At 43.0% G+C, this 24,039-nt stretch overlaps 2 protein-coding genes and 1 pseudogene across 2 annotated transcripts in view; 1 reads left to right on the top strand and 2 right to left on the bottom strand.

Annotated features, from left to right (window-relative positions):
- Nucleotides 1-4,696: 4,696 nt before the first annotated feature.
- On the bottom strand, nucleotides 4,697-9,598 carry LOC146577996 (zinc finger BED domain-containing protein 4-like). Its single transcript, XM_085267745.1, has 5 exons — nucleotides 9,582-9,598; nucleotides 9,347-9,383; nucleotides 7,278-7,875; nucleotides 6,995-7,082; nucleotides 4,697-4,769 (listed from the first exon to the last, which is right to left on the bottom strand). The coding sequence occupies exons 1-5, from the start codon at nucleotides 9,596-9,598 to the stop codon at nucleotides 4,697-4,699; spliced, it is 813 nt and encodes a 270-aa protein (XP_085123871.1).
- Nucleotides 7,970-8,977, bottom strand: LOC146577997 (E3 SUMO-protein ligase ZBED1-like; annotated as a pseudogene).
- Nucleotides 9,599-11,203: 1,605 nt separating the features above from the next.
- LOC146577995 (uncharacterized) overlaps nucleotides 11,204-24,039 on the top strand; it is a 62,975-nt gene continuing 50,139 nt past the window's right edge. Inside the window, exons 1-5 of the mRNA XM_085267744.1 lie at nucleotides 11,204-11,240; nucleotides 22,667-22,708; nucleotides 22,836-23,102; nucleotides 23,177-23,413; nucleotides 23,509-23,745. Coding sequence (XP_085123870.1) covers nucleotides 11,204-11,240; nucleotides 22,667-22,708; nucleotides 22,836-23,102; nucleotides 23,177-23,413; nucleotides 23,509-23,745 — 820 coding nt within the window. The remainder of the gene's footprint in view (nucleotides 11,241-22,666; nucleotides 22,709-22,835; nucleotides 23,103-23,176; nucleotides 23,414-23,508; nucleotides 23,746-24,039) is intronic.

Below are 24,039 nucleotides of genomic sequence, written 5' to 3'. Positions count from 1 at the left end.
AGTTCCTTCCTCTCTTCCACACACAGCACCATCATCTGCACGAGGGGAAAATCCCATCCCACTGTCTATATTATGAAACACATCACTGATCATCAGTGAAAATAATCAATAATAAAGGACTGACTCTACTCCATATTCTACTGAACACTTATTTCCTTCCTGTCTTCTGTAGAGAAACTCCTTTCTCCATGTGTACAGTTGCCCTGTGATACCTGTGATCTTCCCCACTTTAATAATAAACACTGTCCACATCATCTCATATATGCTTTATCATTATCATAAAACACTGCTACAACACTTTCTGTGTTCACTTGGGCTTTTCTCATTTCAACACTTCAAACTGCATCTATGACACTGTAGCCTGCTTACAGACCGCTCGTCAAAGCCACCAAACCGGTTCGTAAGCGGATACAAGTGTGGCCAGAAGGGTCTTCAGAGGCTTTACAGGACTGCTTCAACACCACAGACTGGAACATGTTTAAGCAGGCTGCCACCTATAACAACACCACTGACCTCCAGGAGTACGCAGAGACTGTTACAGCCTACATCAACAAGTGTATTGAGGATGTAACAGTCACGAAAACCATAACTGTCCGGGCCAATCAAAAACCATGGATGACAGGAGAGGTCTACAGGCTGCTGAAAGCTCGGAATGTTGCCTTCAGAGATGGAGACGAGGCGAGCCTGAGGACAGCTAGGGCCAACCTTTCCCGTGGCATCAGAGAGGCTAAGAGACAGTACTCCAGGAAAATATCTCATCACTTCAAAGACAGCAGAGACTCACGGAGCCTGTGGCGGGGCATTCAGACCATCACAGATTACAAGCCCCCACCACAGACCTGTGATAGCACTATCCCCCTGCTGAACGAGCTGAACACTTTCTTTGCTCGCTTTGAAGTCCAAAACAGCACCACTGCACAGAAGACCCCACCCCCTCCTGGTGACCAGGTGATGACTCTGTCCCCGGACAGCGTGAGGAGATCCCTCAGCAGGATCAATGCACGTAAAGCTCCGGGTCCTGACAACATTCCTGGTCGTGTACTGAGAGACTGTGCAGTGGAACTCACTGATGTCTTCACAGACATCTTCAACATATCACTCATCCAGGCTGTCGTCCCCACATGTTTTAAAGCCACCACAATCATTCCGGTTCCAAAAAAGTCATCTCCCTCCTGCTTTAATGACTACCGTCCTGTTGCACTTACTCCCATCCTGATGAAGTGCTTCGAACGACTAGTCATGCAACACATCAAGACTGTCCTGCCCCCCTCCCTGGATCCCTTCCAGTTTGCGTATCGGCCCAACCGCTCAACCGATGATGCCATTTCCACTGCACTCCACTCGGCACTCACACACCTGGACAAAAATGACTCATATGTTCGAATGCTGTTCATAGATTTCAGTTCAGCATTCAACACTATAATCCCCCAACAGCTCACTCAAAAACTGGTCCAGCTGGGGCTCAACACCTCACTGTGCAACTGGCTGTTGGATTTCCTCACCGGAAGACCTCAAGCAGTACGGGTCGGCAGTAATACATCCAGCACCATCATTTTAAACACGGGGGCCCCGCAGGGATGTGTGCTGAGCCCCCTCCTCTTCACTCTGCTGACCCATGACTGCACTCCATCATACAGCTCCAACCTCTTCATCAAGTTTGCGGACGACACAACGGTGGTGGGTCTCATTAGCAACAGGGATGAGACCGACTACAGAAGTGAGGTGAGACGCCTGGCCACGTGGTGTGCTGACAACAATCTCTCTCTGAATGTGGAGAAGACGAAGGAGATTGTTGTGGACTTCAGGAGAATGCACACCCAACATGCTCCTCTGACCATTGACGGAGCGTCTGTGGAGAGAGTGAGCAGCACCAAGTTCTTGGGTGTGCACATCACAGAGGATCTCTCCTGGACGTACAACACCACAGCACTGGCCAAGAAATCACAGCAGCGTCTCTTCTTTCTCCGCAAACTAAGAAGAGCAGGAGCACCAGCCCCCATCATGCACACTTTCTACAGAGGCACCATCGAGAGCATCCTGTCGAGCTGCATCACTGTGTGGTTTGGAGCCTGCAATGCGTCCTGTCATAGAACCCTCCAACGCATAGTGAGAGCTGCAGAGAGGATCATTGGTGTCTCTCTCCCCTCCCTCCAGGACATTTACAGCACCCGTCTCACTAAAAAAGCCCTTTGCATAGCGGCTGATCCCACGCACCCAATGCAAAGCTTCTTCAAGCTGCTGCCGTCGGGGAGGAGACTGCGGAGTCTCCAGGCCAGGACCAGCAGGCTGAAGGACAGCTTCATCCATCAGGCTGTCAGGAAGCTTAACTCCCTCCCGATTCTGCCCCCCTCTCCCCTCTCTCCTCCACGGTCTCACTGAACTCTGTCACACACACACAAACACACACACACACGCACTCACTGGCCTGCTCCAGTCACCTTGTGGAGCATTGGACTGCCATTACCTCATAAGACTTTGTTGTTACACTATCTCTTACCGTACATTACCAAATCTCCATTTGCACTATTTGCCTATTTTGCACCACTATGCCTCCTTACTTGAATATTGTATATTGTATATTGCATAGCTTTTTTTGTTATACGTAAAATTGTATTGTATTTATTTAAATTTATTTAAATTTTTACTTTTTAATTATTTTATTTGCATTTTTCTAATCACTAGGGTTTGAGAGTAACGCAATTTCTATTCTCTGTATGTCCTGTACATGTGGCAGAATTGACAATTAAAGTTGACTTGACTTGACTTGATCAGTGGTCATGAGAATTTGCAATACTGTGATTAAGGAACTGACCTCCCAGCCCATTGTTCCTTCAGTGGGCTGGTTTCAGTCATTATGCAAATTTACTGTTTATAAGACTGATGCGTCCAGATGAACAGAATCAACTTTTGGAGATCTGCCGCTTTAACGTCGCTGTAGTGCAGCTGCACGTCATTTCACGCCAGTTTGCTGCACAGTCGTATTCTACAGCGGAAGATGTCGGATTTGGCTGAAGCGAGTGGCTGTTTCATGACATGGACATATTCCCATCTCTTCACTTTTCCTGCAAACCCGCAAACAAACACACACACACACAGCAAAAAGGGTTCAATTTATGCAGGCAACTTCTAGTGCTGTTTGTATCATTCACTACAATACTTGACTTACATCTCAGTTTCCAAGCAGCAATGGCTTTTCGTGCTTGAACTGGCCTCAAAGCTGAGTGCAAATCAGATTCTTCAATGAACTGAAAATCATCATTTGTCTCTACCCCAATTGATTGTAAAGTTTCTTCAAGAATATCCTTTGTCACTTCTGGAAGGTCAGGCAGGACCTCATTGATTGCAGTCCTTAGAAACGTTGGTTCAAAGTCAGTCATTTCTGGAATCAACGAAGAATGACGCGCTGACAAAAGGCAAAAGTAATATTATATTTAGTCAAGTAACACTGTGCATATATAAATAAGATGAATTTCTGCTTTCGGGGCACGAGGGATGGTTTACACCTTTTATTTTCTGCATATATAAAAGGAAAAGGTAATTCACTTTCATTTTTCCCCTCCCATCACAACATTTTTAATCATTGCAGTTATGCATTTTAATATGGTTTCCCAACAACAGTGGCGACATTAAAAAAAAAAGCTTATTTTGACAACACACTGTGTTTAAGAGGAATGACTTGGTGGCCATTAACAAAGTATGATGGTAATGGATAAAAGTCAACCAAGTCAGTAATGTTAAGACATCGCAGCCTTGTACTGTCCTTTGTCACAGAGTACACGTGGTATTCAGAAAGATACTCAGCTTGGTGTGCATCCAACACAAAATACACTGCTGCATCATTTTTGATTAAAATAATAAGAAGCTCTCCAAACTCAATGGACCCCTCATTTTTTGACACAAGGAAATTCCCCTTTTTATACGATGTACCTTTATACTGTATCTCTGTGCAAACACTAGTATCATTTCCTGCAAAGCCAAACTGTCTCATTGCATATTTCATGGCATCACTGTAGAGGTCGGGGTTGAAGGTGCAACTGTCCTTCACTTGCAGAAACTGACTGCATCCTGGCCCAGCTGAAAGATATGCCTGAAACATCTGATGTCTTTCAGATAAGGTTTGGCAGATGTTTTTAAAGTTTTTCAAACTCCTGGCACATCTTTTGAAGTAACTATGTTTATTTTCAAAACACACAAGTGCAGGATAGTGACAGAGGAAATGGTGTTTAGGTTTTAGTACACTCTCTGGAAATAAACACTTTCTTGAATCCAAATATTCATGGATTATAATGTCAACATAGACCACCTATGACAGTGAGATGTTTTGTGCACAAATCATTTCAACTATGTCTTTAAGCTGGAGCATTAGCTGCCTTTGGATTTTGGACTTTATCACCAATTATAACAGGTAGCAACCTTAAGAAATTCCAGTTCTGAATGGCTTGACCTGAAAGCTTGGTTAAATCTGGGTTGACAGCACACGGCTCTGTTGGCGCATCAGCTCCTTTGTACTTGAACTGTTTAATGCGCCGGTTCAAAAGTGCACATGTAAACCATTTCTTTGTCTTAATAAAATACTTCAAGTACAGTGCACTATCATAGGCTAAGACTCCCTCAAATATGTCAGGGCCAAGACAAGGTGGTAAACCAGGTTGGCAAACATGAAAAGATTTCAAGGTATTAAAAACAGAGTTTACCTTTATCCCTTTGATTTCTTGACTGCCTTCAGCTTGTAGATCGCCCACAGCAGAATTGTAGCTTTCAGGTGTGCGCTGTGGACCACAGACATTTGGATCATTACTCTGAAACTCACTGCGTGTGATTTCACAGTATCTGCAAAAGTATTCAGAGCGATTGAAGTTCTCAATAAACCCACCAATGTTGTGTGAACCCAAATTATCACCAGCAATGCTGTACAAAGCTGCTTTGACTATTTCATCACCAGAAACGATACCATTTTCCTCCAAATCTTTTAAATCTTCTACCACTTTTAAGAAAACCTTTGCGTTTCCAAATTTTTTAAGGTCATTCTCTCCACATAGTAAGACAAGGGACATGTGATCAGTATTGGACTACAAATGAGCAGGCAAATTTGCCACTGACAGATAGACTGCAACCACTCTGTGTTTTTTCTTAGCGGAGCCAAGAGGATTAACAATTTCAAATGCATCCTGGTACAGAATTAGCTTCAGGCGTCCTGGATTTTCAATGAAAAACTTGTTGGACTTTGTCCGTCACTTGTGTCTCCAAAAGCCTCAGAGTCAGTTTCACAAGACTGCTGTGATACTGAATTCTTCCATAATTCTGATTCTAATGAGCTGCTTAGTGTTTGTTTCACTGGTATGTAGTAGGCAAACCGTGGCTTCATATTTCCAACATTTCCAAGGATCCAGATCCTGAATTTGGACAAGCCAAGAGGCTTCAGTTTTTAGGCCCCATCTGATCTTAATGACCTTGTAGTACCATATCACCCTATTAGAGCACTTCGCTCTCGCTCTGCAGGCCTACTTGTTGTTCCTAGAGTATTTAAAAGTAGAATGGGAGGCAGAGCCTTCAGTTTTCAGGCCCCTCTTCTGTGGAACCAGCTTCCAGTTTGGATTCAGGAGACAGACACTATCTCTACTTTCAAGATTAGGCTTCAAACTTTCCTTTTTGCTAAAGCATATAGTTAGGGCTGGATCAACTCTGTGGAGATGGACAAGTCTGTGATGCTTCAGTGTTCAGTTATTTGAACTTGACAGATGAATGAATTAAATGGATCAATCACCCTTACTGGCCCTCAATCAGGACCTGGGTGGTGTAAATCTACATGTTCTTTGTTTCTCAGTGTAAAAGGATTAAATGCTGTGATGGTTTTTTTTGTTTTTTTAGGATTTCAGTTTAAAAACAGTTTAAATGAGGCGATGTATAGTAGTCAGACACGAACGTCAAGGAAGGTAGAGAAGCAGACTACGCAGACATTTCATATTTCCAGAGGTGATCAATTTATTTACAGTGAACTTAATTTATTGTGTAACTTGACAAAACTTCCCTTCAATTCACAAAACTCAACATACCATGGCTCTGATAACACGGCTCACCTCCTCCTGCATCTGGTAGAGACTGGCTTTAAATAGGGACATTAATTTCCCTCCAATTGCCCAGCCTGTACCACTCACTCAAACTGAGGGATCTAAAACGCTACACAGATGATCTAAAAACACAAAACCTCTACACACTTCTAATATGCACATTTACACAACTAAATGGCAGTATTAATGAAAGGAAAAACATTCAACAAATCCCTTTAAACCTTAACACAAGCAAAAGGAAGCATCTCTATGGAAAAAGAAACCCCTCCACTTGGTTTGACCTGTGACATCAGCAGGACTTTAAAATGAGGAAATGCCAGGCGGGCGTTTCCCCACACCTGACCCTCATGAAGACTGAAAAGACAAACAAAGTATGAACGAATGACTTGATCTGTAACATAATAAAATATAAAGAAATATGTAACTGAGTATTTGTCTTAATTTGCAGAATGTTTGATTTGCCGGCAACAAAACGCTTACACTAGTGATGGGCAGATGAAGCCTCATGAAGCACTGAAGCTTTTCATCCAATTGGTTCACCCCAACGCGAAGCTTCTTGAAGCTTCATTTGCTCTAGCAGGATTATTTGGAAATGCTTAAAATGGAAATGATCATTTACTGTGAGGTGTGGACAGTGGTTGTGCTTTTGTAACATTGAGGCAAGGACAGTGATTAGTGTTTAGGGGACACATCATTGGTTTTTATTTAAAAACAACAGTTTCTCCACTGTGGCAGGTCGTAGGCGATTTCTTTTTTTGGACAATATTTCCCCTGCCTTTGAAAACACTCGCTCACAGGGCACAGATGAGGCAGGGGTACACAGGTATGTCAGTGCTAACTTATATAAGTGAGGGTAGACATATTTCTGTCTCCCCCAGTATTTAAGGGGGTCCTCCAGCCTTCCAATATTTGGCTCCATCAGGTACCGTTGGACCTCAATATTTGCGTCTGCTGTCACATTTTGTGTCTGTGTCTGCCTGACACTCTCATCCAGGCGACGCCACAGGTTGTTACCTAAACAAAAAGGAGAGTCTTATGAGATACTACCAATTCAATTTCCAATTCAATGTTATTTCTATAGTGCCAAATAATAACAACAGTCGCCTCAAGGCGCTTTATATTGTACAGTAGATCATACAATAATAGATACAGTGGAAAACCCAACATTCAGTTTATATAAATGCAACTAAAATGCAATAACAATGGTACCGTGGGAAACAGCCTCAACAGATTGTGACGTTGATGGCTGTGGTGGTGGTGCGGAGGAAGAGGTGGTGGAGGCCCTCATTACGGAAGCACATTCTGCTTTCAGTCTTTTTTCTGCTTCGCTAGCTCTTGCAGGGCTGAGAAACCCGAGTTTTCTGAACCTTGGGTCCAGCAGTGTCGCAAGGAACATAATGCTCATGGTCTGTATTTTATCTAGCTTCTCTCTCAATAGCATCCTCAGCTTCTGAGCCAGAGAAGATCCAATGGATGGTGGTTTTTCCATTTGTTCATTGAGGCAATGATCCAGCATCGTGAGCAAAGGTATGACCTTTGACCCAGGCACCCTTTTTTCCTGAGAGAGCTCAGTGGTTGCATCGTTAAATGGTGCTAGGACAACCAGACACTCTGAAATTATACCAAATTCCTCAGATGACAGAGGTGGGATGTCTGTTGTGAGACTTGCCAAAGCAGCACCCACTGGCTCCCTTTGCTCGAAAAGTCTTTGCAGCATATTGTAAGTGCTGTTCCAGCGGGTTTCCACCTCCTGTAGTAGTTTGTGTTGAGGCTTCCTTAGTTGTTCCTGCACGACTGAAAGCCTCTCCTTACAAAATACAATTTAAAAAAGCATACATTAGATTGTCAAGGGAGCAGAACTATACACATAAGTAGAATTAAAGAAACTGTAATTAAGCCACTTAAGAACTTACCTTTGCAGAGGTACTGCTCCTGAAATATCCCACGATCTTCCTGGACTTGGCTCGGATGTCAGAGAGCTCAGGGGTCTGGTCAAGGGCCTTCTTCACCACTAAGTTCAGGGTGTGAGCTATGCATTTGGCATGTTTAAGTCTTAGCTCCCTTGCACAAGCCCCCATATTGGCAGCCCCATCTGTTACTAGGCATGTGACTTTGTCAGTAATTGCCCATTCTGCCATGAGTGTGCCTTTCACCTGTGCAATGTTTTCTGCAGTGTGTGCATTAGGAAAATATTGCACTCCTAAAACAACGGTGTTCAATGTGCTGGACTCATCAACAAAATGTCAGGTGACTGCAAGATAGGCCTCTGTGTTGATGGAGGTCCACATATCTGATGTCAGACTCACAGATGCTGCCTTCTCAACGCTGGCCTTAGCTTTCTCCTTCATCTCCTGGTACCTGGCCTCCACCATGACTTTCAGGGCCTAAAGGAAAGTAAAACATTTTGTTCACAAGTACGACGTGGCTGTGAAGCAGTGTGTAGTGTAGCTACACACTGAGGCTTTGAGCCTCAGTCCTGCCTGTTCACATTTAACTCTGTAGAAACTAAATTTTCACTGCTTTTATGACCTTTTTAGTGGGGAGAACATAGCTAGGATTTAATGATTTAACAAATCTTTAAATCCGTTTTCCTCCACAATGCTAAATGGCTGGGAGTCCTCAATCACCATGCTGACCAGGTCTTCATCTATTTGAGATTGTTCTCCTGAGGAAAGACAATAAAGACAAAGCACAAATATAAATATCACACACGTAACTTATTACAGCTGTATAATATTGTTATATCATTTAGTAACATTACTGCATGCTGTATTATCATGGCATTTGATGGCTCACCTGGTCTTGCGCATCGCGGAAACGCCCCCTCCATTACTCAACACAAGCTTTGAAGCCTCGATACAGAACGTCACATCACTAAGGTAAACACATATGGGACAAATGGAGACCATTGCAACTGCTCATCCACTTTGTCACAGGCGACAGCTGCAGGTTGTTTTTGCTATTTTCTTCCTTTCAGTTTAAGACAGAGTAAGAAGTCTTGTTCCTGTTTTTCCTGTGTGATCTCAGAGTTGAAGAGATAAAAATGTGCAAACAATGAATTTATTAAAACTAAAGAAAAGCAGAAGTCCTGTGAAGGACAGTTTGACACCTCAGCTGTGAGTGAACTGTTTTCACATTAAAAACAGAAGTAACCATCATGATAAGATCAGCTCTGTTTGTGAGGACTGAGCTGATCTTATCTGCAGTCTGACTTCTGCTTTAAATGGTGTGAAAACAGCTTGTTCACACCTAAAGTGACAAACTGTACAAGACAAAACCTCTGCTGTTTTATCATCTGCACAACAAATGTAGTCTCTGTGAAAGACACGTGGTCATCATGATCATCTCATTATAATCATATAATTAAACATTCTTCATTTAACTCAACTTAAGTTGGTGTTAAATGCAGAGAAATCCAAGTTCATGTTATTCTCAAATGGCAAAGAGTTGTTAGCTACGTCTCCTAAGATTAAAACAATTCAAGGATCTGAAATTGAAATGGTCACATCTTACAAGTATCTAGGGATCATTATAGATCAGAATTTGTCATTTAGGACTCACATTCAAAGGCTTGTGTCGAAGTTAAAACTAAAACTAGGTTACTTTTTTAGAAACCAATCCTGTTTCTCCCTCCAAGTGAGAAAACATTTGATTCGTTCAACCTTTTTACCTTTATTGGATTATGGTGACCTGCTTTTTATGAATGCACCTGCCCACTACCTAAAGAGCTTGGATACTGTGTACCATTGTGCTTTACGTTTTATTACTGGCTATGGAAGTCGTGTACATCATTGTTCTCTGTATGCTGCTGCTAAATGTCCATCTTTGCATATTCGTAGACTCTCCCATTGGTTGATTTTTATCTATAAATCTCTCCTTGGGCTGGTTCCATCTTATTTATGTGTTTATATGTGTAAAAACCACAACCAATACAACCTTCGTTCGAACAAAATCATACAACTGATTGTCCCAAAGATCAGAACAGAATGGGGGAAAAGGCTTTTAAATACGCTGCCCCTGCTTCCTGGAATAATCTGCAGAAGGAACTGAAATGATCAGACTTGGTTACCTTGGGAGAGTTTAAGTCTGTCTTAAAAGAACGAGAGAACAGCTCTTTTACTCAGTGTGATTGTTTTTAATGTACTCTTTTTGTATTTGATCTGTTATTGTATATTTTACACATGTTTGTATGCGATATTGTATTTGTTTTAAATGTTATATACCTATGTGGTATGTGACTTTTGTTGCTATGATGCCAGGTCTCTCTTGGAAATGAGATTTTTAATCTCAATGAGATTTTTTACCTGGATAAATAAAGAATTATATATTAACTCATTCACTGCCAGCCATTTTCAAATCAGGTAACTCCCCACTGCCAAGGTTTTTGAGCATTTTTACTCATTTTTGAAGAGCTTTTTTTGAAGAGTTTTTCAATTGACGTCTATAGACGTCAATGGCAGTGAATGAGTTAATTGTTTTATTATGAGGAAGTTGTTCAAAGCTGCAGATGAATCATGTTGAAGTCGTCTCCTCGTTATTATTCTCCTGGTGATCAGAGAGAGGATCTGAAACTGCTGCAGTCTGCTCTCTTTAAATTCAGGACAACAAACACCTTTAACAGTTCAAACAGCAACAGAAGCAAAGATGATGATTACTCACTACATCGTGTATTTGTGACCAAAGCATCATGCTGTTGTTTTATATTCCTGCTGTGTAACATCATTAATGTTACTGAGCTGCAGAGCAGTGAGGACACGAGCATCATTACTCTCCAGAGAAATCTGATATTCAGGATGGCCTCTTGTCTTTCTGCCTCTTCCTCATGGGCTCACTCCAATAACTAAATTCATCAAACATCCTACTATCGCTGAACGACTGCTCATAGAGGGTCATATGATTGTTGGGTTTGCTCTGGTAGGGTCTTTAATGAGCAGAGCCATAGTCAGCCTGTGCTCTCTGAGGTGCTGCTTTCACACACTGAGCTGTGATGGACTGAGAAGGACAGCTGGGACACTTCATGAAGGACCTTTGTGAGCCGGACACACAGCAGCACGCTGACGTGAGAACAGGAAGTGATGAAAGCGGGCATCTCTCCGTAGCTCAGAGCCCACGTGCTCAGTCTACATCCAGACACCATGAAGCCAGCAGCCACCCCTCTGCTCCTCCTCCTCGGTGAGTCCCTCACTCATTTATTTCCAGCAGAGACTCTGACAGCAGCTCACAGTCTGTATATTATAACATAATATAACATATATAATATGTCAACATGGTAATTAATCTATTATTAGACAAAACTGGCTACATCTTATCATCCATCTTCATTACAGTCATGGTGACAGGTTTATGGCTGTTTACAGGGTCAGAAATAATGGCTGTCATGACAGAATGAATTAATTACTGGATATTTGTATGACTTTAGAAAAGGCTGCACTCCCAAGTATCAGGTATAAACTCCACTAATTAGGAGTTGATTTCTGTATTTTATAATATATTTATTGCATTTTATGTGGAGTGAATGAATAAAAGTATATTTTTGCCTCATAACTTTTGCACTGTCCACTTCCTGCTGTGACAAAACAAATTTCCCACGTGTGGGACTAATAAAGGTTATCTTATCTTATCTTATCTTATCTTATCTTATCTTATCTTATCTTTACGGTGGCCCCCTAGAGACAAAGCACGTACAAACTCTGAAGCACGTGCAAATTTTCCTGCTTGGAATTGTATACAATTGCATTGGATTCACTGCATGAATAAACTTTCTGAATCCTTTATCATCCACAACAGAAAATAGTTGTGGATGATGCTATGCAGATGACGCCGATGAAGCCAGATAACACACACCAATGAGTTAAACTGCAGGAATGTCTTAAAGACATAAAGACCTGGATGGCCGCTAACTTTCTGCTTCTTAATTCAGATCAAACTGAGGTTATTGTACTCGGCCCTGAAAAGCTTAGAAATATGGTATCTAAGCAGATTCTTACTCTGGATGGCATTACCTTGGCCTCCAGTAGCGCTGTGAGGAACCTTGGAGTCATTTTTGACCAGGACATGTCCTTCAATGCACATATTAAACAAATATGTAAGACTGCTTTCTTCCATTTGTGCAACATCTCTAAAATTAGAAATATCCTGTCTCAGAGTGACGCTGAAAAACTAGTTCATGCATTTATTACTTCCAGGCTGGACGACTATAATTCATTATTATCAGGATGTCCAAAAAACTCCCTGAAAAGCCTTCAGCTGATCCAAAATGCTGCAGCAAGAGTCCTGACAGGGACTAGAAAGAGAGAGCAGATTTCTCCTGTTTTGACTTCCTGTTAAATCCAGAATTCAAAATCCTGCTCCTCACATACAAGGTCTTAAATAATCAGGCCCCATCTTATCTTAATGACCTTGTAGTACCATATCACCCTATTAGAGCACTTCGCTCTCGCTCTGCAGGCCTACTTGTTGTTCCTAGAGTATTTAAAAGTAGAATGGGAGGGAGAGCCTTCAGTTTTCAGGCCCCTCTTCTGTGGAACCAGCTTCCAGTTTGGATTCAGGAGACAGACACTATCTCTACTTTTAAGATTAGGCTTCAAACTTTCCTTTTTGCTAAAGCATATAGTTAGGGCTGGACCAGGTGACCCTGAATCCTCCCTTAGTTATGCTGCAATAGACGTAGGCTGCCGGGGATTCCCATGATGCATGTCTTTCATCCTGTTTTCCTTCTCTCACCCCAACCAATCACAGCACTCCATACTGTACAGTAATGCCACTGTTTTGCACATGTCTCAACTCTGTATATTTTTATATATTTTATTTTATTGTTTGCTCTATTTAATTTGTAAAATATGTGTATACACACACATTGGAAAACATTTAGTATACACATCCAGAAATGCATACACTATTATATATTGTACATATATTTATTAGTTTCAGATGTAGCCATTCTTGTATTTTGCTTGTTTACATTATTGTATTTTGCACAACTCTGTTGCTTGTGAAGCTCGCACACAAGAATTTCACTCACATGTGCTGTACCAATGTACCTGCACATGTGATGTGACAATAAAAGTGATTTGATTTGATTTGATTTGAGATGGCCCCGCCCCTCCCTGAGCCTGGTTCTGCTGGAGGTTTCTTCCTGTTAAAAGGGAGTTTTTCCTTCCCACTGTCGCCAAAGTGCTGCTCATAGGGGGTCATATGATTGTTGGGTTTTTCCTCTCTATCTATTATTGTACAATCTACTGTACAATATAAAGCGCCTTGAAGCAACTGTTGTTGTGATTTGGTGGTATATAAATAAAATTGAATTGAATTGAATAGTACCTTGTGTGCCCGCTCCGGAAAATTTCCTGGAGCCGTGCTCAGGCTGTTTTTCCCCAGCCAACCAAAGAGACTTTTTCCTTTGGACTCTGCCGCTGCACATGTGGTGTGAATCTTGTTTTCATGCTTAATTATCATTGTGTCCTAGCCAATCCTAGTGCTTCATAGCTTTGTCTTCTTTCTCAGCATTCCTAGTAGTAGTTTTGTCTCGTAGTTCTTGCCAGTATTTAGTTACAAGTTCTTAGTGCTCTAATAGGAAGTTTTGCGTTGGTTTAGTAAATTAAAGGGTCCAGAGGCCAATTGTTTTCCCTCTCGTCCTTAGTTCATGTGTAGTGTTTCATTTTCGTTCACCACTTTCAATGTGTGCCACTTTTTAGTGCCAAAATAAATTGTTTCTTTTCACTGTACCTCCGAGCATCCTTGTGGTGTCTGCATTTGACAGAAGTACCCAGTGAAAATTAAAAATCTTTCAGGTTGGTCAGATTGCAGGTCACTGACAGCCTCATACAGCTTGCGTAGAGCTTCCTTAGCTTCAGGGGGAATGTACACTGCCACAATAACAATGATACTGAACTCCCTTGGCAAATAATAGGGCCTTCACATCTCTGCCATAAATTCCTTCAGCAGAGCACTGCTTGTTGATTATACCTGTGTTGATTTAAACATACAGGCCACCGCCGCCGTGTCCTTTTCCAGATGTACCAGCATTCCTGGATATTGTGTTGCCCCATTAGCTGAATGTCCACGTGGGAGATCATGTCATTCAGCCAAGTTTCCATGAAGATAAACACACAGTGTAGGAGCCATATGAGTTGTTCCTTTTTTGGATTAAGAGGGTTGGTTTTAAATGCACACTCTGTATTGGTGCACGGGTGTTGGGCGTGACTCATGGGTGTATTAGGTGATAAATGTGGTTGCACTCACATGAAGGACAAGGGAGACTTAACAGGGGTTGGATACACAAGGGGAATCTAATAAACAAATGATCTTATATAACCTAATGAACTTAAACATAAACCATAAACATAGAAAATAAACTAAAACTTAAAACGCTGGGTCGAAAGACCCTGGATCGTGACAGTAAGACTTTGTGAGTTGCAGTTCTTGTGTTTGTGAAATCTGCGCGTTTGTTTAAAAGTTGATCCTATGTGCTGATTTTGTATAGTGGACAGTACCATGTGGAATAAAAGGAACAAATAGTACATAAGTGCATTAATGTGTTTATTGCTGAGCATCATCAGCGTTCTCATGTTTGGCCTGCCGTGCCCGTTGGGTGGAGGAGCCGCAATACACAGTACGAAGTACAGGCCAAGAAGGTGGTGTGGCAGCAATCATCCACACCAGTCTATCAGTCAACGAAAGCCCCAGACAGACTTTTAATTCATTTGAAAGCCTGATCCGCAGAAAGGAGGGGGGCTTGCCATTGTTGTTAACAGCCGGTGATGCAACCCTGCTCACAGCTGCTGCTCGGTGCTGTTGCGTTTTTAACTCCTCCACTGCTGACCAGTTTCCAGCTGTTTTTAACCAGAACTGTAAAAGTTTTTATGCAGCCAGACTGGGGAACTGAGCTCATGGTTTTATTCCACTTGTCAGACTGCCTTGGACACTGTGGCGCCATTAAAAACCAGACTACCTAAAACTAAATCTGAGCCCTGGCTGAACGACATGATCCGAGCTGTCAGACGCAAGTGTCGTCGAGCTGAGCACAAGTCGAAAACGGACAAACTACAAGTGTCATTTCAGATGCTGAAGGACTTTTGGGGACAATATCAAAGAACTGTAAAAGATGCCAAAAGAAAACACTTATCTGACATTATTCTGTCAAACTGTCACAATCCTTATGTTTTATTTAAAACTATTAACTCTGTTCTTAGTGCACCACATATTGACTGTATCGAGCCCTCATCTGAAGCCTGTGAAAGTTTATTACACATTTTTATTGAGAATCAAATCTCTCCCCTTCTGCTCATGACCCATCAGTCTCTGCTTCCTGCGCTGCTGTCTTTAAAAGGTTTGAGACCGGGTCGTTTTAAGCCTGCTGGGTCTCCAAACCATGCTGTTCCTCCTTGACTTTTAAAAGAGGTGTTACCTACAGTCGGACCTTTGGTTCTCGAGCTGGTAAACCACAGTTTGATGTCAGGTGTAGTCTCTAAAGATTTTAAACATGCAGTAGTCAATCCCCTGATTAAAAAAACTGCTCTTGATCCTACGGTTCTTGCAAATTACAGGCCTATCTCCAAACCACCTTTTCTTTCCAAAATTCTTGAAAAGTTAGTTCACAGCCAATTAATGACCTTCCTGGAAAAGCAAAATGTGTCTGTGTGCATGGGTGTTGGACTTCCTCACTGGCAGAACTCAGGTGGTGAGGGTGGGTAGATGCGTCTCTAACAGCATCACCATCAACACAGGAGCACCTCAGGGATGTGTCCTCTCGCCACTGCTCTACTCCCTCTACACTTCAGACTGTGTGGCCACCCATGGCTCCAACACCATTGTGAAGTTTGCTGACGACACAGTGGTGTTGGGTGCCATCTCCAACAACGATGAGGCGGCCTACATGGATGAAGTGAAGAATGTTATGCAGTACATTTGCATAACAGTACATTATGCAAATGTACTGTTAGGGTCCTAACCCCTAACCCCTAACAGTACATTTGCATAATGTACTGTTTATAATCTTATAAACAGTACATTTGGATAATAACTGAAACTAGCACCACTGCACCACTCGCAGCCATTCCCCAACTCTCTGTGAATTGTACTCATGGTTTTTGATCAGTTGTTGTTGATCAATGGTCTTGACAATATGCGTACCAATGATCAAGGTACTGACCTCCCAGCCCATTCGTTCCTTCAGTGGTGCTAGTTTCAGTCATTATGCAAATGTCCTGTTTATAAGATTGGGGAAACCTGCAGTCAGCTGAGACTGAAGAAGTCACCTGGATGAGTGACGAAATGTTTCTCGCACTGAAAACGTTACATCCAGATGAACAGAATCAACCTTTTGGGGATTTACTTACCTTGATTATTGAGCATTTAACAAGAAATGCAATAGTTACATCTTTTGTACAGTAAAATAATAAATAACAATGTTTCACAGTTTAGAGTAAAATTTCAATCATATATGCCACCTCTGTAATATTCTAGATATTTGTAATTGAGCGATATATAAATATTAAAAATATATAATATTTCATATATGTGTAGGGGAATGGCTATTATTGTCACGGTCCTGGGTCTCCTGACCCAGCGTTTTTAGTTCTTTGTGATGTTTGTATTATTGTCCTTGTGTGATTTATTCTATGGTTTCTAGTTTTGATCCCTTGCCCTTCATGTCTCTCTGTGTCCCCTCTGTTCTGTGTAAGTGTGTGTCTTTGCATGTTTGAGTTTGTTTTCTGTCACTCTGCATTGTGCATTATGTTCTCATGGTTGGTCTTTTGTTACTCTCTCTAGTCTAGTCTCTTGTGTTCCCAGCTGAGTATTTCCCTGTGTATTTTGGTTCTTAGACCTCTGCCTTATGGTTTATGTCTCTGTATTTCTTAGTTGCTGTCTCCACTGTGTCAAGTTCGCGTCTCTGTGTGATACTTCCTGTTTTACTTTGATGGTCGGTGTCTTATGTGAATGCGTCCTGCTTTGCTTGTCTCGTCAGTCCTGATTTCTCCCAGCTGTGCCCTCCTTCTGTGTCTCATTCCCCTCGTTACTCCCCAGTGTATTTAAACCCTGTGTTTCTCTGAGTCAGTGTCACGTCGTCCCTCATGCTGTGTGTGATTCTCCCCGTGTCTATACTTTATGATTAGCTTTTCCCAGTTTAGTTTTGTATTGCCTGTGTTCTATTTTCCAGCAATTAAAGCTGTGCTTTTGAGTTCAAGTTCTGTCCCCGTGAGTTTGCGTTTGGGTCCTCTACTGCCTGCCACACAGCCAAAACATGACAATTATATCTCCACAATGTAGTAGTATGTAGTAATAGTATGAAGCTAAGTGAACAAACTGATGCACTTCTGTGATGGTCCGCGGTGTATGCCATTCCGCCACTTGTTGAACTATCAGGGGATCTGTGGAAATACCTCCAGCAGAGATGATCTGGCCCAGATTGGCAACCTGCTCCAGGAACAAGCAGCATTTTGATGGCTTCAGTTTTAGGTTGGCTCCACACAATCTGATGAACACTTGCTCGAGCTGCTCCAGCATCTGGGTGCCATCCTGACCCAGGACAATGATGTCATTAAGGTACACTAAGCAGGTCTCCCACAGCAGCCCGGGCAGGACTCTGTTGATTTAGCCTTTGGAATCTGGCTGGTGCATTGCATAGTCCAAAAAGCATCACATTCCACTCGAACAATCCCTTACAGGTACAAAATGCAGGTGCTTTCTACCTGCCAGTATCCTGATGTCAGGTCTAGTGTACTGAAGTAGTTGGCAGTGGAAAGCGTGTCAAGGGTATCCTGGATGCATGGCAGGGGATAAGCGTCTTTAAGAGTGCGCTCATTTAGTGGTCTATAGTCCACACACAGTCTGAGACTGATATTTCTTTTTCACCATAACAATTGGAGCAGCTAGCTATTGCTAGGCTGAGTTAGCCCAGTCGCAGGCTCTGCTGTACATGCTGGTCGGCCGCTATTTGTTTGTCTCCTGCCATCCTGCATGGCGGGTGCTTAACTGGTGGCACTGACATGGTCAAGATGTCATGCTGGACGACACTGGTGCAACCAAGGTCATTTGGGCCAGTGAGAAGACATCACCATAGGACCCCAGCAGGCCTGCTAGTCCCCAACGGGCAACGTGTGTCAAACCGGGGCTGCTCTCAGCATACAGGGCCTGCAAATGGCTTGGCACAAAAGCAGGGGCAGTGCTATCAAGCTTGAGGGCTGCCAAGACCCTTGGTGGGTAATTCGCCAACCCCTCCAGGACTTGCACAGGCTGAAGAACCCCAGCCACGGCAACCCACTTTAAAGTAACAGCCCCAGGGTTAAAGACTCTGATCAGGATGCTAGAGGGTTTGCAAGGCTGCACAACTACGTGAGCCACCAGCACTTTGTGTTTCTCCACAAAACCCTTCATGGGGCTTTGTGGGGTCTATCAGTTCACACTGTTACCCCTACTCCCCAAATACAGTGCAGTGGGCTCCAACAGTATACTCAGAACGAGCATCACATACACCTTGGGCTGCCATGAGAGTTTTTTTTTTTATTCCCTTTTAATTCCTGTCACGGGGCTGGGCAGCCTGTACTGAACAGGACTCAGGTGCAGAAACCCAGAGCGGAGACAGCTGATGATATAACAATTTATTAGGCTTAAGTTCAAAAAAGAAAACGTAGCAAAGACAAAAAAAACAATAAGACGTGGAGTTTGGATGAGGCGTGGCCTGGGGAACGTGGCTAGGGCGAGGGAATGAGGCCTGAGATGCGGAGTGGAGCTGAGTAGGGAACAGTCACACTGAAGGGAGAAGATAGAGTTAGGGAGGTGGTGGAGGCAGCTCTGAAGTGGCCAGTTGTAAGAGCAGCAATTCTTACTTGCAGTAGGGGACATGGAGTGTTGAGAGGGGGGTGATGAGAATCCAGGGGAGGCTGAGTGGCGTGGAAAGGCTGGCCTGAGATCCAGGGCTTCAGATGGAGTGTGATGGCAGGAGGGCAGGCAGGTGAGGCACAGAGAGATTTTCAGAATGATTGCTTGGTATCCTGAGTCCGGAGGTGGAGCGTGAGCCAAGGTGAATCCAGCAACTGTAGCACAAGAGAGTCGTGTTAACAAGATAGATCACAGCAAGAACTTGAAGCATAATGGCCTGTTACCAACATGTGTTGATGACGAACTGGCAGTGAATGAACATCAACGTGTGGTTTAAATCCCTCTGGCTTGATTGCCTGCAATAGGCTCCAGATGTGCAGGAGCTGGAGTTGGCCCTGCCCAGGGGCGGATCCCAGGTTAGTTCAGGAGCCTTATGGAAATTCCAGCCACCCACCGTAGACCATGACAATTCCTTTCTTTTCCATTTCTTCTTATTATCCAGACAGCTCACTTTTGCAGCTTTGTCCTTCATAACTGGTACCAGTAAAATACACAGCATTGAGTCTGGTAGTCTTCCATGAATCATAAACCCTGTGAAGCAGAGTGCTAGAAGAGGAACTAGCCTTAAACTTAAACTGTTTTAAATGTGATCCAACCCTGAAGCTTTATTATCAGATAACTATGAATGAATTCATATATGTCACGGCTGCCGAGGCGAGCCATGTGGTGTTGGAGGGAAAGAGGACCCAAAATGCAGGCAGTAGATTGATGATGCAAGTGACATTTATTTCCAAGTGATGGAGTTACAGAACAGGCAGTGAGTACGGTGGCTGGGAAGTGCAAATCGCAACAAATTAAAAAACCGCAACAAAATACAAAAAGCCCACAACAAAATCCTAAACCAACCAACCAAAAATCCTGGCCACGCCCCCTCTCGTGACATCACGCTTGTGTCACTTCCGGTATTTCAGACAATCCCTTTCCGTCAAGGATTTTTAATTTGTTGTGGGGTTTTTTAATTTGTTGCGATTTGCACTTCCCAGCCACCGTAAGTGAGGAATGACAAATGACTAAAGAAACCTAAACTGGGAAAACTAAATAACAAACCTGAGAACATACGAAATAGGGTGAGGGCAGACAGAGGAACGAAACACCTTGGAACACAGACGAGCCGACAACAAGCACAGACTGACACCCACTATATATACACACACAAACAAGGAGACCAGGTAATGACATACAGGTGGAAGCACAGCTGATTCTAATACACAAGACGACCTGAGGATACAAGCTGAACACAATGACAACAGACGGAGACCTTCAGAATAAAACAGGAAACCCAGAACACGAACAGGGCACAAGGGGAGGACACAGAATACCAAAATCAGAATAACTAGAACACAGGAAAATAATCATAAAACACAAAACGCTGGGTCAACGGCCCAGCACCATGACAATATACTTCATGTGTCCTTACACTTATTGTGTCATTACTCATGTCAGAATTGTCCTCATATGATTCACTTTTTATACAGTAAAACAACGCGCTGTAATGCTCTCCTGACAGGGTTTTGTAGGCGGACTCAGGCGCAGACCAGGAGACCTTTGAAAAAGCTGACAGTGCATTTATTTACAGTGATTTCTCCAGGTGATAATATATACAAAGTGTTTGGGAGAGGGGTCCATGGCTCCAGGGTCCGAGGGGGAGGGGAAGGGTCCGAAAACACACTCCACTCTCTCAGCAACGATCCCCTTCCTTTTCCTCCAATGCTCCTCTCGCTCACTCGCTCACTCAACGATACAGGGACGGGTCCAGGGAAGATCTACAAACACAGAAAAATCTATTTAGTACAAGGTCGCATGAAGACTAATAGTCTCAGGCTTGCTGATCACAGAATAACTGACGCTGGTGGCTCAACGTTCCAGCAACGAGTAGCCAAAGAATCTGCTCTCAGCTCATTTTGAGTTATGAAGCGAACAGCACATTTATATCTGACATTCACACATTTTTTCTGTTCAAATTCTGGGCCTTGTTTAGGTCTTCCAGCCATGGCCCAACATTTATAAGCTACACAAGCTTCATCATGGTACATGGCTACATGTTCTTTCCAGGTCTAATGTTAGGTTTCTTAAGCTTATATTGTTTATCAAACAGTGTACCACATTAATGCAGAGCAGTCACTATATCATCATACATGGAGCAGAGTTCATGTTTATGCACAGCATTCTTACAGTTAACATCCTTGTCCAGCTTCTTTGGGCAAAGAAATGTTGTTCAGGTGTATATCGGTGTTACTATGATAAGCTAAGACGTCCCCTTCACTACAAGCTGACCAGTCTAATTTTACACTGGTAGCAATATTGTTTCCAGTTGTTGCTGGCATTTATCCCACATTCACAGTAAAACCAAAAGGTATATGATCTGACACAGTTACCTCATACCTAATAGTCATGTTTGCTAAAGCTGCATGTCCCTCAGCTGTACAGATACAGTGGTCCAACCATGATGTACTATGCCAGGCTTCACTTATGTATGTATAGCTGCCTGCAGGCAATAACACTTTGGTAGACAAGATAAGATTATTATCTTCACAAAAGTGGGCTAAGTGGTTAGTAAACTGAGAACTGGTGTCTGTGAGATCAGCATTAAAATCACATAAATATTAAGAATAATAAAGCTACTATTATTCTGTGTATATTGTATACCAATACACCGGTCTACATCCAGTCTAATGGGCTATCACAGGGTCTTTTTTTGTCCTAAAGAAACTGTTGGACATTATGGGCAATGCTGGGCATCGTCTGCACACGGCCATAAAACACCAGAAGAGTCTGTTCAGTGACAGGTTGCTTCTCCCAAAGTCAAGGACCAACAGACTCAAAAAGTCCTTTGTCCCACACGCCATCAGACTGTTTAACTCCTCTCTGGAGGGGAGAGGGAGGGGAGACAGGAGGACAAAGGAGGGGGGAACAACTAAGCTGTAGTGCACTTTTCACTGTGCAATTTTTATTCTATATTCAGCGGTGCAATAGACTCAAAATAGTTGAAATGTGCAATTCCCTGATTATTCCTATTGTTGGATTTATATTTTATTATTGTCATTTGTATTGGGAAATATGTGCCTTTTGTTTAGATGAACTGCTCGACTTCCAGGCCAGCAGATTTTGGGAAGTCATTTTATGGGGTCACAGCTTCACCCCACACGCACACGCACACACACACACAGACGGTACTCTTTGTTCACATGTATATCTATATAAGATATCCTATGTTAATGAACCTATGCATATTCATGTAACCTCAATAAAGAGCAGTGTTACGAGGAAGCAGACAAGAGCAACTGGGGTCAAGCGAAGGAACGGCGCTTGTCATGGTTTTATCTAATCTAATGTTGGAGAGCATCTAAATTCTCCCTGCTGTCCTCCACGGTGTTGGGAAGGATTATGCAGATGTATTTAGGTGCCTATCAGGTTTTTTGGTCTAATATAAGTGTTAAAACATGTTCAATTCTGAGCTAACATTCACTTTTTCCTCCAAGACTCTGGTGTCTAATGCCACCTCTCTGCTCACACTCATCTCCCTCATAACTGTTCTAACTTTCATGTGATTTTGTAATGACTGCAGTCCCATCAGTGTGACTGTCACAGACGTCTGCTTATCTGTTTGGTCACATTCACACAGAGAAAGAAGCTCCTCACCTGTGCAGGTACACAAGGTGGAGGAGCCTCTGACCTTTACTGACCTCTGACCTTTACTGACCTCTGACCTCCTGTTGCAGGTGTGTGTGTGCTGCTGCTGTCTGCACCGACTGTTTCTGCAGGTGAGTTGATGGAGTGAAAACAATCAGTGAGACTCCAACAAGAACACAAATACACTTACTGTGTGTGTGTGTGTGTGTGTGTGTGTGTGTGTGTGTGTGTGTGTGTGTGTGTGTGTGTGTCCTCCAGTGTCTCTGTCTGTTGGTCCAAACCTTCAGCAGGTCTTCAGAGGATCTTTAGTGTCTCTGAGTTGTGTTGATGATGGACAGACAGCTGAAGGATGGACAGTGAAGAGGAGCAGAGGAGGACGCACTGAGGACTGTGGAGGCTTTGGGAGGCTTCTTGGTTCCTACGCTGTTGTGGCTGTTTGTCCTCCCAGTGAAACCTTCTGGTGTGAGGACTCCTCTGGACAGAAGAGTGACAACGTCTCCCTCAGTGTCCAATCAGAAACTACAGGTGAGACGTTCCAGCTGTGTCTCTGTCTCTGTGTGACTCTGCTCTCATTAACTCTGTTTGTCTCTGATGGTCAGATAAAGCTGTCATCCTGGAGATCCCTGCACTTCCTGTGAGGACAGGAAGTGATGTCATTCTGCGCTGCAGACAGAGGAATGGTGACACGGTCGAAGCTTATTTCTTCACCAAAGGAAGTCGCCATGGTCTTGAAGCAAAGCACAACATCACTAACATCACGCAGGCTGATGAAGGTCTCTACTGGTGTTCTACTGAACAGGGTGCAAAGTCTCCTCAGAGCTCTCTGAGGGTCAGAGGTCAGAACACTGACATCACTTCCTGTTTAAAAAATGATGTAACAATGTGACCTGATAATAAACTGACTGAACCATCTTCATCAACTCTCCTCCAGATCCTCCCAAAATCATCCATCCTCCCCCTCCTCACTGTCCTCCCCCTCCTCATTGTCCTTCTCCAAGAACCTCCTCAAACTTTGCTCCTCCTCTTACTTATCCTCCTCTCCCAGCATCCACCTGTCCTCCTCCTCCTCCTCCCTCTCTCCTGGTCCCCATTGTTGCAGGTCTGGTTTCTGGGCTTCTCCTGGTTCTAGTTCTAGGTTTGGTTCTGTTCCTCTGCTGGAAACTTAAAGGTATGAAAGCTTTCAGTCACCTGATATGAACAGGTGTAATCTGATCACTACAGTTATTAGCCATAGGGTGTTTAGACTCACCCATGAATTAAGTTTCCCATTGGACCTTCTGAAATAAATAATTAATTTTACTTCATTTCATACGAGCACTTATATGTTCAGCTGAAAACAGATCTGGTCAGACAGACATTTGTTTAATTTTCTGTGTTTTGTGTTGTTTTATTTTAATCATGTCAGTTTGTCTGATCTGTTTTTAATACCTTTGTAAATAACATTGTTCATAGAAAATAAAAT

The sequence above is a fragment of the Mchenga conophoros genome, linkage group LG3 (genome assembly GCF_057382185.1).
Source record: "Mchenga conophoros isolate Kocher_MC1m ecotype Shallow Benthic linkage group LG3, M_conophoros_male_GT1.1, whole genome shotgun sequence".
Lineage (NCBI taxonomy): Eukaryota > Metazoa > Chordata > Actinopteri > Cichliformes > Cichlidae > Mchenga > Mchenga conophoros.
Note: the sequence above shows the minus strand (reverse complement) of the source record. Positions and strands in the feature narration are given on the sequence as shown.